The sequence below is a fragment of the Nicotiana sylvestris genome, chromosome 12 (assembly GCF_000393655.2).
Source record: "Nicotiana sylvestris chromosome 12, ASM39365v2, whole genome shotgun sequence".
In the NCBI taxonomy this organism is placed as follows: Eukaryota; Viridiplantae; Streptophyta; class Magnoliopsida; order Solanales; family Solanaceae; genus Nicotiana; species Nicotiana sylvestris.
In genome coordinates, this window is record NC_091068.1 from 160,022,879 (window position 1) to 160,038,896 (window position 16,018).

The 16,018-nt window shown below is 33.1% G+C and overlaps 1 protein-coding gene across 1 annotated transcript; it reads right to left on the bottom strand.

The window, feature by feature from the left end:
* Positions 1 to 12,061: 12,061 nt before the first annotated feature.
* Positions 12,062 to 15,732, bottom strand: LOC104223094 (la-related protein 6C-like). The gene is made up of 10 exons (XM_009774450.2): positions 15,190 to 15,732; positions 14,166 to 14,247; positions 13,970 to 14,067; positions 13,804 to 13,875; positions 13,632 to 13,711; positions 13,471 to 13,546; positions 13,313 to 13,360; positions 13,124 to 13,192; positions 12,716 to 12,841; positions 12,062 to 12,576 (listed from the first exon to the last, which is right to left on the bottom strand). Exons 1-10 carry the CDS (start codon positions 15,583 to 15,585, stop codon positions 12,328 to 12,330), a joined length of 1,296 nt encoding a protein of 431 aa, XP_009772752.1. The 5' UTR covers positions 15,586 to 15,732; the 3' UTR covers positions 12,062 to 12,327.
* Between the last annotated feature and the right edge of the window lie 286 nt (positions 15,733 to 16,018).

A 16,018-nucleotide genomic window follows, 5' to 3' on the forward strand; every position in this document is an offset into this window, starting at 1 on the left:
AATCTGGCCAAAACCACAACGAATACATCACAATAGGCTAAGGGAATATAACCCAATCGAAAAGACTCAAAAAATATCAAAAATCACGAAATTTGCAAAGCCCGAGCCCCGGTCCCACGTCTTGAAATCCAGAAATTTTTACATCAAAATGTTCCTTATCTCGCCACGAGTCTATACATACCAAATTCACAAGAATCGGAGTCCATTTGACCCCTCAAATCCCAAATTTAGAATTTCAATCTCAAGCCCTAATTTCTTATAATTTGGCTATGTTTTCATGGATTTCTAGGATGATTCTTCAATAAAATCATGTATTTAACTCATAAAACTTACCTCCAATCGATCTTAGTTGAAACTCCCTTCAATCCACGTCCAAAAGCTCTCAAAATGACTAAAAATGGTGGAGAAATGGGGTGTTTTTCACGAATGAATTGTAAACATTCTGCCCAGAATTTTTCGGAATTATTGTTCACCCGTGTTACTGTTCACTCGTGTTACTGTTCACGGATACTGTTTACGGGTACTATTCACGGATACTGTTACGGGTACTGTTACGAGGTACTGTTCATGGGCACTGTTCATGGGCACTGTTCATGGGTACTGTTCATGGGCACTGTTCACAGTGCTGTAAAAAAATGCAGCAACTTTATTTTTTCCGTGCCTAAATCGATCCGTTAACCTTTCGAAATACACCCGAGGCCCCCGAGACCTCAACTAAAAGCACCAACATGTCTTAAAACATTATCCAAACTTTCTCCAATCGTCAAAACACCTCAACTAACGCCAAAATTATCAAATTATATCGAATTCAAGCCTAAGTTCTTTTAAAACTTCTAAAACACACATTCGATCAAAAACTCGACCAAACGATGTCCGAATGACCTGAAATTTTGCACACAAATCCCAAATGACACAATGAAGCTACAGAAACTCTCGGAATTTCATTCCGACACCCGGATCAAAATCTCACCTATCAACCGGAGTTCGCCAAAATACTAATTTCGCCAATTCAAGCCTAATTCAATACCGGACCTCCAAAATTACTTCCGGTCCTGGTCCTAAGTCACAAATCACCTCCCGGAACTAACCGAACCGTCGAAATTTACATCCGAGACCTCTAACTCATAAGTCAACGTCCGGTTGACTTTTCCAACTTAAACCTTCTTAAAAGAGACTAAATGTCTCATTTCTTATCAAAATCGCTCCAAATAAATTCTAATGCACCCAATACCGATAATGAAACATGAGGAAGCAGAAAATGGGACGAATGAGACAGTAACTCATGAGACGACGGGTCGGGTCGTCACACATCGGCTCTAGATATTTTATAATAGAAGGAGATTCATATCCAACATATATCCTCAACCTTCTTTGAGGACGCATCTTTGTGCGTTGTGGTGGAGCAATTGGAACATATATCGCACAACCAAAGATTCTAAGACGGAAAATATTTGGCTCCTGACCAAAAGCCAATTGCAATGGAGAGACTTTATGATAACTTGCGGGTCGTATCCGCACAAGTGCTGCTGCATGCAAAATAGCATGACCCCACACTGAAATGGAAAGTTTTGTTCTCATAAGTATTGGTCTAGCAATTAATTGGAGGTATTTGATCAATGATTCAGCTAAACCATTTTGTGTATGAACATGAGCAACCGAATGCTCAATTGTTATCCCAGTTGATATACAATAACCATTAAAGACTTGGGATGTAAACTCACCAGCATTATCAAGACGAATTGTCTTAATTGCATAATCTTGAAATTGCGCTCTTAGCTTTATTATCTGAGCCAACAATCTCGCAAATGCCATATTATGAATTGATAGTAAGCACACATGTGACCATCTTGTAGATGCATCTATCAAAACCTTATAATATCTTAAAGGTCCACATGGAGGGTGAATGAGTACACATATATCACCCTGTATACGTTCTAGAAATGCAGGGGAATCCATCCGAACTTTAATAGTTGATGGTCTAATAATTAATTTACCTTGAGAACATGCAGCACAAGAGAATTCCTTAAATTAAAGAATCTTATTGTTCTTCATTGAATGTCCATGTGAATTCTCAATTATTTTACGCATCATATTAGAACCAGGATGGCCCAACCAGTCATGCCAAATAATAAAATTATCTTGATTAGTAAACTTCCCGTTTACTACGGTATGTATTTCAATCCTGCTAATACTTGTATAGTATAAGCCAGAGGAAAGAGCAGGTAACATTTCAAGCACATATTTCTTACCGGACATTATTGTAGTAATATAAAGATATTCAATATTTCCATCATTTGTAGTCTCAATATGGTAGCCATTTTGGTGAATATCTTTGAAACTTAAAAAGTTTCTTTAAGATTTACTACAATATAGTGCTTCATTAATAGCCAAATTTGCTCCCCCTGGTAGTAATAAATTGTCTCTTCCAGAACCTTTAATTAATCTTGTACTACCGGATATTGTATTAACATTGGCTTCTTTCATTACCAGATAAGAGAAATATCTCTTATCTCTTAAAATAGTGTGTGTTGTAGCACTATCCAGAAGACATATATCATCTTTATTAATCTTGAGTCCAACTGAAAACTGGGGAATTTTCATGTTCTTCATAAAAAAAATCAAAAAGTACATCATAAGAAATATGAAAGACAAACAGAATAAGAACATTAAGAAACTAGCAACACATGATGCATTAGGAAAATATACTCAAGAAAAATAAACTAGTTGCAAACATAAAAAAATGATTATTTTTATTATAGTTTCATTCCCCAGTAAAATGATTAATTCTTCAGTCAATATCCTCAAAGAAGTCTCCAGCTTCTAAATGAGTAATATTTGCTACGCCTTCAAAATCATCATCTTTATATGCAAGATGTTCCTCAGAAACATGTTTGTTTGAGGGACCTGCTCCATCATCATTATTTTGAAAGGTCAAGTGTGCCTCCGCATTATTTTCTTTCTTTCTAAGGGAGGCTTGATAAAGTTTGACAAAATGATCTGGCGTGCGACAAATGTGTGCCCAATGACCTTTCATACCACATCAGTGACACATACTAATTTTACCTTTTGAAGGATTAATTTGAGAACCCTTATTGTTCTCCTGTTTATTTCCACCATAATAACGATAATTGTTTCGTCCCCTGCCACGTCCACTTCTACGACCATGTCCACGACCACGATAATTATTTTGTTTTCTTTCAAACTTATCATATGTTGCTACAACATTCACTTCCGGGAATGGAGTTTCCCTGTATAATAGTATTTCCAAGACCTTTAGCGTCAAGGTGAATTTCAACATCAAGCACCCATGATAAATAGTTCTTTCCGGTGATGTCAAGTACCACAAATTCAAGTTTTGATAAATTTGACATAGTGAAAACTATCATAAAAGATAAATAAGTTAGAGAAATAATTATATTAATAAACAATTAATGAAACAAAACGAGTAAGAAAAAAAGAGACGGAAATAGAGTTATATCATGTAAACAACCTACTATTTCATTCTATTTTGCCATAAATTGGAAACAACATACTGTTTCATTTCACTTGATATTATTGATATATATGTGTTAATAGAATTGAACGTGACTACCATTATTTATATGTTCAAATCCAATAAATATAAAGTAATTAAACTAATGTGAAATTATTATTTGTCAATTCATTTCTCACAGTTCTTCAAAATGCCTTAAAGATATATTTTGATCTGGGAAGTCCATGAATATTTTAAGCATGTCATTAGTGGGTAGCTAGTTTGATGACTTTGAGGTCATCTAAGAGTTAAGCACCGAAGGAAATAGTTATTTTATCACTGCAATGTACTTAAACTATTTAAGATGCCCAAGAGAACAAGTAATCTGCAAACAATAAGCATATGATATGTACTATCATAAATAAAATGAATATAGTGATACGTACCTTAATAAAATATGACTCAACTTAGCGGGGGTTAAGAATAAAATTAGAGCTTCGTACTGATAACGTGTTATAAAATAAAAGCAATGCAGTAAAATGTAAATAAGAAGAGATAGAAAGAAGGAAGAAGTCTTTTCTTCTTTCACTTTGGTGTCTCTTTACCCATGAGATACAAGGCTATTTATAAGCCTAAAAAGTACACTTTCTATTCACAAATAGTAAGAGGAATGGAAATACTCAACATCAAACAGTAGGGAAAATGGGTGTCCATAGCAGCCAGGGGCGAAGCCACCTTTAACAAAGGGTGGTCAACTGACCACCCTTCACTGAAATATTATGAAAATTTATATTGTGTATATAAATAAAATATTAATTTTAGATGTATAAAATATATATTGAACATCCTTTGTCGAGAATTTTTTTTTGTGTTCTTTCAAGTTTGAACACCCTTGGAAACATTTTTGGCTTCGCCACTGATAACAGTATGGGCATCCACTCCTTAAACTATTTATTGTTATGAAATAAAAGCAATTTAGTAAAACATGAACAAGAAATAAAGACAATTTAGTAAAACATGAACAAGAAATAAAGATAGAGAGAAAGGAAGAGATTTTCTTCTTAAATTGTGTGTATTTTCTTATCTATTACAAAGCCTTTATATAGGCATGAAAAGTGAAGAAATTATGTCATGGAATATGTCATTGAACATAGAAAATATGTCATTGAATATGTCATTAACCATTTGAGAGAAAGATCATGGAGGAAGAGTAGACATCCACCATATTTTGATTTTTATCATAACACTGCCCCTTGGATGTCCATAAATAATGTGCCTCGTTAAAACCTTATTAGGAAAAAACCCTATGGGAAAAAAATCCTAATGAAGGAAAAAGAGTACACATATTTAGAAATACGCCTTTTGGTTTCCTCGTTAAAAACCTTGCAAGGAAAACCCAATGGGACAAAACCTTGTAAGGAAAAAAGAGTACAAAGCATATTAACTCCCCCTGATGAGATCATCAGTTCACATCGTTGAGCCTTCTTTTCCCAATCTTGTACACTAGTTTCTTGAAGGTTGACGTCGGTAGATATTTGGTAAACAAATCAGTCATATTATCACTTGAACGGATCCGTTGCACATTAATATCACCATTCTTTTGAAGATCATGTGTGAACAATAATTTAGGTGAAATGTGCTTTGTCCTAACTCCTTTATGAATCCTCCCTTTAATTGGGCTATGCATGTTGTATTTTCTTCATACAAAACTGTGGGTAGTTTATCACACTTCAAACCACATTTGTCTCGAATAAGATGTATAGTAGACCTCAACCATACACATTCTCGACTTGCTTCATGAATAGCAATTATCTCAGCATGATTAGAAGAAGTAGCCACGATTGATTGCTTAGTCGATCGCCAAGATATGACAGTGCCACACATGTAAACACATAACATGTTTGAGATCAAGCCTTGTGTGTGTCAGATAAATACTCCACATCGACATAACCAACAAGATCGGTATTGCAATCATTGCCATAAAATAAGCACACATCGGTAATCCCCCTTAGATAACGCAATATGTGCTTGATTTTATTCCAATTTCTCCTTGAGCGGAGCTATATCTTGTTAAGACACTAACTGAAAAAGTTATGTCATGCCTTGTAGTGTTAGCAAGATATATTAGCGCACCAATTGCATTAAGATATAGTACTTTAGGACCAAGAAGCTCTTCATTATTTTCATGAGGTCGGAGTGGATCATTATTTATATCGAGTAATCTCACAACCATCGGGGTATTTAATGGATGTGTTTTATCCACATAGAAGCTCTTTAAAATCTTTTTAGTGTATGTTGATTGAAGGACAAAAATTCTATCTTTCATATATTCAATTTGTAGACCAAGACAAAATTTTGTCTTTTCAAGATCTTTCATTTCAAATTCTTTCTTTAAACAGTCTACTTCTTTAGGAAGCTCTCCGGGAGTTCTAATGATATTTGAATCATCAACATACATGGCGATTATAACAAATTCAAATCCATATCCTTTAATAAGGACACAAGGACAAATTGAATTATTCTTATACCCTTCTTTCAACAAGTACTCTCTCGGGCGATTATACCACATGCGCCCTGATTGTTTCAATACGTATAAGGATTTTTGAAGCTTTATTTAATAAATTTCTTGGAAACCTTAATATGCTCCAAGACAATTTAAATCTTTCAATGATATCCACTATACGCATATCAAGTTTTTCATATATTGCCAGATTAAAACCTGAAGTGACTATATCCACTATAAGAGAACATGTCTCCATATATTCAATGTGAGGATATTTACTAATTTTCTTGTGCCACAAGTCGTCTTTATGTCTATCGACTTGAACCTTTCGCACAATAACACATTTATACCTCAATTGACTTTATACTTTCAGGTGTTGGACTATCCGTCCAACTTCACATTTTTCAAGTGAAGTCAATTTCATTGCGTATTTTTTTATTTGGCCAATCTTTTATCCGTCCAAATTTCATGACAGATTTGATCTCAAGATCCTCGTCAATATTAATCATATTGAGCGCTACATTATATTAACAATATTGTCGACAATCATTTTATGTCGGTTCCATTATTATCCAATAAAGACATAACTTATTGAGATCTCTTTATTTCATTATTTTCAGGTACCTGAGCCTCTCCCATGAGGTCTTATGAAGTGTTATGTCGTGGTGCTCTTTTAGGGCACTTGCCTCCTTATTATGACCATTTTGAATATTTGTCCCTCTCCTTCTTCAAGGAGTTTTATCTTTGGAACCGATTGGTCTGTTACACTTCATGCGTGCCATAGACTCTGTCCCTCGTGGACTTTATTCTATTTGGAGCATTAGCAGCTGAAATATGACATTTAGCTTTGGGTCAGCAAATGCGTCTGGCAATAATTTGTAAATGAATTATCACTTGAACTTCAAGTTTATATTTTCTTGTACGAGGATCTATATGTATTCATAATAATTCATTTCACGTATCACTTTCTCAGCTGCCCATTTTCTCCCCCTAATGTTGGAATCACCAACACATTTCCCAACCATCTTTGGGAACTCATCTTTGTGCATTTTGGTGGCATAATTAAATCATATAGCACATCCATATTTCTATATAGAAATTATTTGGTTCCTGACCCTGAACCGATTGTGATAGGGAAAAATTTTTATAACTTGGCTAGATGCGTACAAGTGCTGTTGTATATTAAATAATAAATCTCATACCAAATTTCGTTTTTGGGAGTTTTGTTCTCATAACCAATGATTTAGCTATAATTGGAGGCATACAATTTCTACTAAACCAACTTGGATTTAAACCAGTATTATTAAGATAAATCATCATAATTTATATTCTAGAATTGTGCTCTAATAATTTGAGCAAGCAATCTTGCAAAAACCAAACTGCAAGTTGATAACAAATGCACATGTGACCATAAATAGATGCATCTATTAAAATCATATTATAGTAAACAGTCCACATGCCAGGTGACTGGGCCCATATATATATCACCTTTTATTCCTTCCAGAAATCAAAGGATTCAATCTCAACCTTTAACTGGTATATCATGAGAATAAGCAGCACAAGAGAATTCTTGAAGAATCTTCTATTCTTCAATATATGTCAATGTAATTCTTAATTAATTTTTCGCATCATAATTGAACCGAGATGGTCAACCGGTCATGCCAATTAATATTTATTTTAGTAAACCTCTAGTTTACTTGTGGCATATGATTCCAGCATCATACTTATATTTGTGTAGTACAAATAGAAAGAAGATCGGGTAACCTTTCATATCTACCCGGTATGATTATAGAAATATGAAGATATTCAATCTTCCTTTCATTTATAGTCTCAATATGCCAATCACTTTGACTTATATATTTGAAACTCAAAAAGTTTCTTTTGAGACTTTACAATATCAATGTCATGAATAAGTTTATTCATCCGGGTAGTAACAAATTAGTTTTTTCGGAGTTCTTAACAACTTTTGTACAACAAGATCTTTTATCATACCATTCATATGGTAAATATCTCCTTCACGGAGAAAATTATATCATAATAAATTATCATGGTCAAAATCATCATAAGCAAAAACATTTCTTGCTTTAATTTTGTCTTTAATAACTTTTATAAGGCATGACAAAATAATATTTGGCATATCACATGTACGCGACCAATGACATATTCATGTAACTACACAATAATATTTATTCTCTTTATTTTACTCAAACCTCCCTTAGAGGTGAGTTGTGTGGTATTCATATAATCATGAATTGCATGTCTTTATTCATTGCTTTTATCACATATTGCCACATTCAACTTTAGGAATGGGTTTGCATTCTCAATGCTTATCACAAGTCACATTCTCTTCAAGGAATGGATCATAATCAGCGACGTGCTTTATTATTTTCATACCAATTTGATGGTAAGCATTGCCTTCACATTTTGAAGGACTATTTTGAGAACCCTTATTGTTCTCCTTTTATAATCATAGTGATGATTATTATTATTTTGATATTTGGAACGCCCACGTTCATTGTTCAACTACTTGTCTTCATTGAAACTTATTATGCACTGTTATCACATTCACTTCAAGAATGGAGCAAATCAAGTGGGACAATTTTTATGACTTTTCATGAAAAATATATTATTTTTCTTTAGTCATCATTATATCATCAATATGGTACATTGGGACTCAAACCCAATGTCTTACCAATATAAACGCATGTTAGGCCATAATAAATTGGGACTCAAACTCAACTCTTATCATTATGGAGCATCAGGACTTGATCCCGATGTCTTATCCTCAATTAATGGCATAATAGGCTAAACAATATTGAGATTCATTCTCAAGCCTTAATTTCAATCACATGCCAAGAAAGTTATACACAACTAATTTGCAACTTAGCAAATCAAATTTGCTTTCTTAAATAAGTGTACAAATCTCAAATCAGCGTAAAGCTTTATTAATTATTTGTAGCATCTATATGAAATACAATTGTTTGTAGTCAGAATATTTCTTCTAAATTCTATTAGAGTTTAAAAGGATCATAAAATCATTGTCATAATATTTATTGAGTCTCTCTCAAAAATATTGTTGTTTTCGGGGTATACCCTACCTATTGGATTTGATTTAACGCCATGACTTTCCTTCACTCAATTCAACCAAGCAATTAGTGAATAAATTTATCAAAAGTACACCATATAGGTAACAACACATATATAGTATTAATACATAAATTCAGCATTTATATTACCTGAAAAGTGACATTATAGGTAACAACTTACCAGTTGTAGCTTGTGCATCATTCATATAAAATACTTAAAAATGGTAAGTCAGTAGCAAACATCAAGTAGGTCATGGATACTCAAAAATACCTCTTCTAGTAGTCATACTAATCATTGTTTGCTTTCAAATGATACGACCATAAATTATGAAGTATACTTTCTCAATAGCTGGTTTGTTTTCCAAACTTCAAAGAAGTAATTAATCAACCTAGATAAAGATGTGAAGTATTTCTTGTTTTCTTCAAGATGATTTATGCTTTTAATCAGTATGACCAATTTTATTTTATTTTTTATTCCTTTTTTTGGTACTATATGCAAGTGTAAAAATCCAAAAGGAAAAAAATATTCATCCAAGTAAAAGAAAATGTTAAAAGCGGCAGGACAGACTGAAGATAGTTAACACATAAATATGCATAAGACAATTTATATAAAATATCCTTGGTTACCATGACATGCATCATATCAACAATTAACTGCTACTATGATTTTAACATACAGAACTTCGAAAATTTTATTCCATTCATGTGATATAAAAGATGTAATATTAATATGTGCTTATGCAATACAAGTGTAGTACGAAGTTGTGTGCATATGAGATTTTAAAGGAATGACAAGTATAAGATAATCATACCGTCTTACATTTCATTACTTACCATATGTAGTTTCTCTTTACATTTAACCACGTGATGATATGTATGGCTTTTAATTGTAATCTTTCTGGATGTTGGAAAAATTTTGTAGATATATATATACAATTGGTTAGAGACTCGTGCTGATAACGTGTTATGAAATAAAAGCAATTTAGTAAAACAAGAACAAGAAATAAAGACAATTTAGTAAAACATGAACAAGAAATAGAGATAGAGAGAAAGGAAAAGATTTTCTTCTTAAATTGTGTGTATTTTCTTATCTATTACACAGCCTTTATATAGGCATGAAAAGTGAAGAAAATATGCCATGAAATATATCATTGAACATAGAAAATATGTCATTGAATATGTCATTAACCATTTGAGAGAAAGATCATGGAGGAAGAGTAGACATCCACCATATTTTGATTTTTATCGTAACATTCATAACATTTTTTTGTTTCTTATTTTTCTGGATTACATTATCTACTATTTAGTGTTAGTACATTGCTAATCTAACTCTTCGTTTCTTTGCCACTTGGCTTAATATACTTGTCTGCTACCCTCCTTATAATTTAACACACACATTCGATAAGTATATCATCAGATTACTTAAAAGATAATTACATATAATCATTAAAAAAAAGTGAGATTAGTAATCTGCAAAGTAAAAAAGATTACCTATAATTAGTATTTTAAACGCATTTTTGGAGCGAGCCCTGAGGCGAGGCGCACCAAAAATGCCTCGAGGCGATGGTGTGGGGCGAAAGTCTCCAATTCTTTATCTTGTCCTCTAGTCTGCTACTATCTCCCAAAAGCAACGAATAGTCAATTTTATTTTTTTATTTTTATTTTTTTGCAAAAATAAAGAGAACTTCATTCTCCTTCGTAGCAGCAAGTTCAAAGTTCAAATTGCATGTAAGTCATCTTTTTTGTTCTTTCATGTAGAAAACTGTCTTTTCAACTTAAGTTACTTGTGCTTGTAAGTAGCTAATAACAGATTATTTTGACTAGCTTTTTGTGGGGATGGAGCGCATCTATATATATATTTCATATATTTATAATTTTCTTTAATTTTTATGCAATTTTACCTATCTATAAATATTTACTATAATTATATTATTTTATAAAATATTAAAAATTAAATATTCATGGGGCTTACGCCCCGTGCCTTGGGACTTACGCCTTGCCCCCGCATATATAAAACGCCTCGCCTTATGCCCGTAATATATATATATATATATATATATAGAAAGGTGTAAAAACACATATCTGTGCTTGGAAGGGAATCTCACCTCCCTCTATCTTTCTTCTTCTTTCTCTTGGGACTAGTGATATAATGCAGAAAAAGAGAGAAATATGAGATCTATGCTTTTTTTTTTTAGGAGAAGACAAGAAAAGAAAATAAGGAGGTGGCTGAGCAGATTTAGATGTTTGATTGATAGGTAGTACAAAACAAAAGTTCAATCAGTATCAGCTGCCTGAGGCAACCCAACCATCTTCCTCTTTTTATTATTTCACTTTTGAAACTAAGCTTTCCTTGTTTCCCTTTTCTCAATCCTTTTGCTTTCCTCTTATTTTCGTTTTCTCAATCAAATCTTGTTACATGGTTCTAATATAGTGTTCTATAACTAAGAGACACATTCAAGATTTTTTTTAGATAGATGGTGTCTGAATCAACTTGCACGTACTTTTATTTTCGAGTAGTTCATCGAGTAGTTGCTAATTTAGACCAACACACATATCTCAGATAACTATGTCGTAAAAGCTGAGAATAACAATAAGGGGATACTAGGGACATCACTACAAGCAATTCACTTTTGAGCACTTCCCAGTAAATTTTGGGGTAACACAAGCTTTATGTTTCAAACAAAAGTTAGTTATACAAATTTCTTATGACACTGTATAGTCATTCACAAAATAATAATCAAAAATATATATTTTTTGTATATGTATACATTTCTAAATATTATATATAAAAATATATAATTTTTATACATTTTTGCGGCTACCGGATATAAATAATTTCAATTGCAGGCTAAAAGTGATCTTTGCCTGAATTCATCAGTAACGTATTTCCAACAACATATTATAACTAATGCACACTAATGAACATTGAGCAACAGATGGAAAAAAAAAACATTTAGCAATAAATACAACAACATTAAGAGACAACAATGAGAGGTGAAATAGAGGCAGAATCTTAAACTCAGTAGAATTATTTCCCATGATAAGAAGATATATGAACAAAAGAAAATTGGTAATCTCAAGGAAGCCATAGCCTTTTTTAACCTATACACTTTTGCTATTACATTCTTATTGAATGAAAATATAGATGCTCAAAAAGGTCTGCAAAAAAAAGAGTTCTAGAATTATTGACATCATTTTCCAAAAACTTTGACTAGACTTCCATTGAATACTGAGTAGTAAACCAGGGCAAAATTGATCATCTTCCATTATACCACATGTACTCCAGTTTGAACATTAATATTTAAGGGCTTCCCTCTTCCCATTGTGAAACCTTTGGTCCCATCTGGCATTCTTGGTCCTTTTGTAGCCTGTTTTATAGGTGCTTCAAATGGACCAGAGTTGCTGCTTTGTGGAGACGAGGCAAGTAGGCCGCGACCATTGAACATTTGATTTCTTTGTCGTGCTCTCACACGGCCTTTACCCCATGTTTTCCTTGTTGCTAAAGTCTCTTCGACCTAACAACAAGGGGATGAAGCGAGAGAAATTTGTATATTTTAGCATGAACAAAGATGCATGTTTTAGTATATGGTTGTCAATAACAGGATATTGAACACTCCAAAACCAAATGTTTGGTTTAGTCATGACCATACTTACATTGCTATCCGCTATTTCTGACTGATTAGTGTGATTTGAGTCATCTGTCAGTTCAGAAGCTAACCAATCTTCATCGTCGAAACAGCCATCAAATGCAGACTTCCTGCTCTTTAGAACAGACTTTGGCTGCAAATTTAGCAACATTTTTAAGAATAATATACCAAAAAATGAAACAGGAGCTTATAGAAGCACAAGTACGAACGTGAAGTAGTTGGGGGAGATATTAAATGGTCACATTCATAGAAATCTTTAAGTAACATCGTTTTAATGATTTTAAGATCACAAATTCTAAATGAATCAAACATATTCAGATCAAATTAGTTATTGTGAATGAAAACAACAAAATGTACTTAGACTGAGATCCGAATGATTCAGATTCAGATCTCCATTAAGTGAAATTAGACTTACTGAACGCCTGAGCAGCAACTTCACTTGTAGGCCTTTTCTCCAGTTCCTCTCATCATTTAGTTTCTCCACCTGATTAGGTTAAGGTAAAGAATAGATTTAGGTGATCCAAATTAGTTTTAACTAAAACAATATAATGAAGTTAAAGAAAAAGAAAAGAACTTCAAAGGAAGCACAAAAATAATGACATACTGCTTTCTCAGCTGCTTCTGGATGCTCGAACTCGATCAGTGCATGGAGCTTTCGATCAAAAAGCAATAAGAAAGTAAAACAGAAGGAATTAGATCCTGATATAAAGAGGGAATATCGGCTTTTTAAAACACAGAACAATTCAGGTTTGTACTCAATACCTTACTGCTGATGCCCAAGTCTCCTCTAGTTCGTGTGTTAGGATCTTGAGGATGGCATACTCGGATGGTTTTGACACTTACAATAAGAACCATAATATGTGAGTTGGAAACAAATAAATGTAGCAGAGATAAAATGTGTCGAGAAGATTCAAGAATATCACCTTCCTGCAACATTAAATATTTTCTCAATGTTGTGATGAGAGTGATCATCTGGTAAATTTTCAGCCACCACAGTGCGCAACTGAAAGGAAGCAAACCAAAAAGAGTAGTAGTATTAGTACTATGAACATATCAAAACCATAGATCAATATATATATGAGAAAAGAAATGTACCATCAATTCCTCTTTATCCTTGTCAGTAAATGGGATTTTTCGTTTGACCTTCTTCCCATCATCGCTTACAATCTTCAGAAAACAATCAAGTATATATACAAAATCATAGTTGCCAATAGATATTCAATAAGGAAATTAAACACAGCGACTAAAATTCAAAACGTACCAGCTTTGTAGAGGAAAGGAGGGCATGAGAAAGAGTTAATTGGTTGTTGGTGATGAGGGACTTGATTTTCTTTGTAGCCGAAACAGAAGAAATGGGAACTGTACATAGTAATTAAACATATTTCTCAAGAATTTGTCAAACTGATGAATTGAAAATCTGTAGACTATTTCTTTAACTATGTATCAATAGTACTTACCAAAGCCTTTAGGGTCCTTATTCATTTGTTTCAACAAGCTCTCATTTGCGAGCAAGCTCATGTCACTGAGTTGGTATTCAACCTATCAAACATATAAACTATCACATTTTAGATACAAATCCTCAAAATGTAGTAAAAAGACAATAAAGATTGCAGTGATAAACCATGCTAGAAAAAAATTAGAGCAGTGATAAACCATGCTAGAAAAATTAGAGCAGTGTGTTACTATTCTTATAGCAGTGTGTTTATGAAGAGTTATGTAACAGAACAAAATCTGCAGTTGTATTTATGAGATTTAGGCTCTTATTACATACGCAAACATCCCTCATTTAGCGATTAACTGTCAAGCAATAGCGAACAAGTAAAGAAGGAATGATAGGACGAAGTTGCTCAGGCTGCAACGCCCTTTCTGCTTTAAATAGATTACATTACATATGTTTTTCATACTCCTTTTGAGCCCGATTTTCTCCCCACATCAAAAACTAGTTAAAATCCATATTTGTTATCATAACCTTATTTTTCTATTTTATCAAAGCGTCCATCCGAATCAGACATGTTGATCAATATAAAAAATGACCGGTCAATAAGGACATAAATTGGAATACAGTCTAATCTCTCTATAACAATCTCGTTTATTCAGATATTTTTTGGCCGTTATAGTGAATGCCTGTTATATGAGGATGCTATTATAGAGAGGTTTGACTGTATAAAGAATGATAACCAATGACCAGAACTCAATGGCAATTTGATCCATACACCATTAAAATGGAAAACAAAGAACGTTAACAAGATCAAATTGTTGAGAGCTTAATATCTTAATGACATGATCACGCACTTCAACATGGTATCGAAGCATACAAGAGGTCTTAGATTCAAATCTCACTATCTATTTGGTGCATGAAAAAAAAATATGCTCAAAACTCGTGTAGGGACATAATAAAATTAAGTATATATGAGACAGTCACGCACTTTACACAAATGAGAAGAATTCAACTCAACAAAAGAGAAAAGAAGAATAGATGACCTGTTTGATGACTTTTAGCCTGAGTTCTTCAGGAAGGATATCCTTCTGAGACAAAGTTGAAACAAAACTTGGTTCTTGAACAAAGGAGATAGTAAGATCACCCCCAGATATCCAATCATTAGTAGTAGTTGTTATTGTTGTATTAACATACTGAAAATAGGGATATATATATCCTGAAATGGGGATTGTGGCATGTGATTTCGGCACGAATTCGGGGGCTTGAACATTGAACTTGAAAGATCCACCATTAGTATTGTAGGCAGCAGCATTGATCTGCTGCTGCTTATTATTATTGTTCTTGGCCAGCTTCTTGTTATAATAAATTTTAGCAACAAATTTTTCTGGAGTAGATTCTTGGACACTAGAAGCAACTTTTTCAGGTTGCATTTGTGCCATTATTATGAAATAAAAAATGGGGTGCTGATCAATTCAACTCCTTGTATTCTGCCTCTTTCTTGTTTTTTTTATTTTATTTTATTTTATTCCCCTAATTACAAGTCGATGTTCTTTTGAACATGCACACAACATCATTTGTGTTATTATTTCATACCTTTGTGTTTTTTTGGAGTTCTTTTTCTCTCTCTCTCCTTTGATTTTGTCTAATGGTAGAGCGAAGGAAGTTGCTTAAGTCACTCCTAAAGTTTAGTAATAAACAGTATTTGTAAAGGTTGAGATTGAAAAGAGTGAATGAATGGTTTACTGCAATCCGTGTACAAAACTAGTTTAGTTATTATATACACCTCATGTCTTTGGAATTTTGACCAATTAGTCATAGGAATGCACTAAAATATTGAAAATATAAGAGTTGCCTCGTAATTATGTAATACAT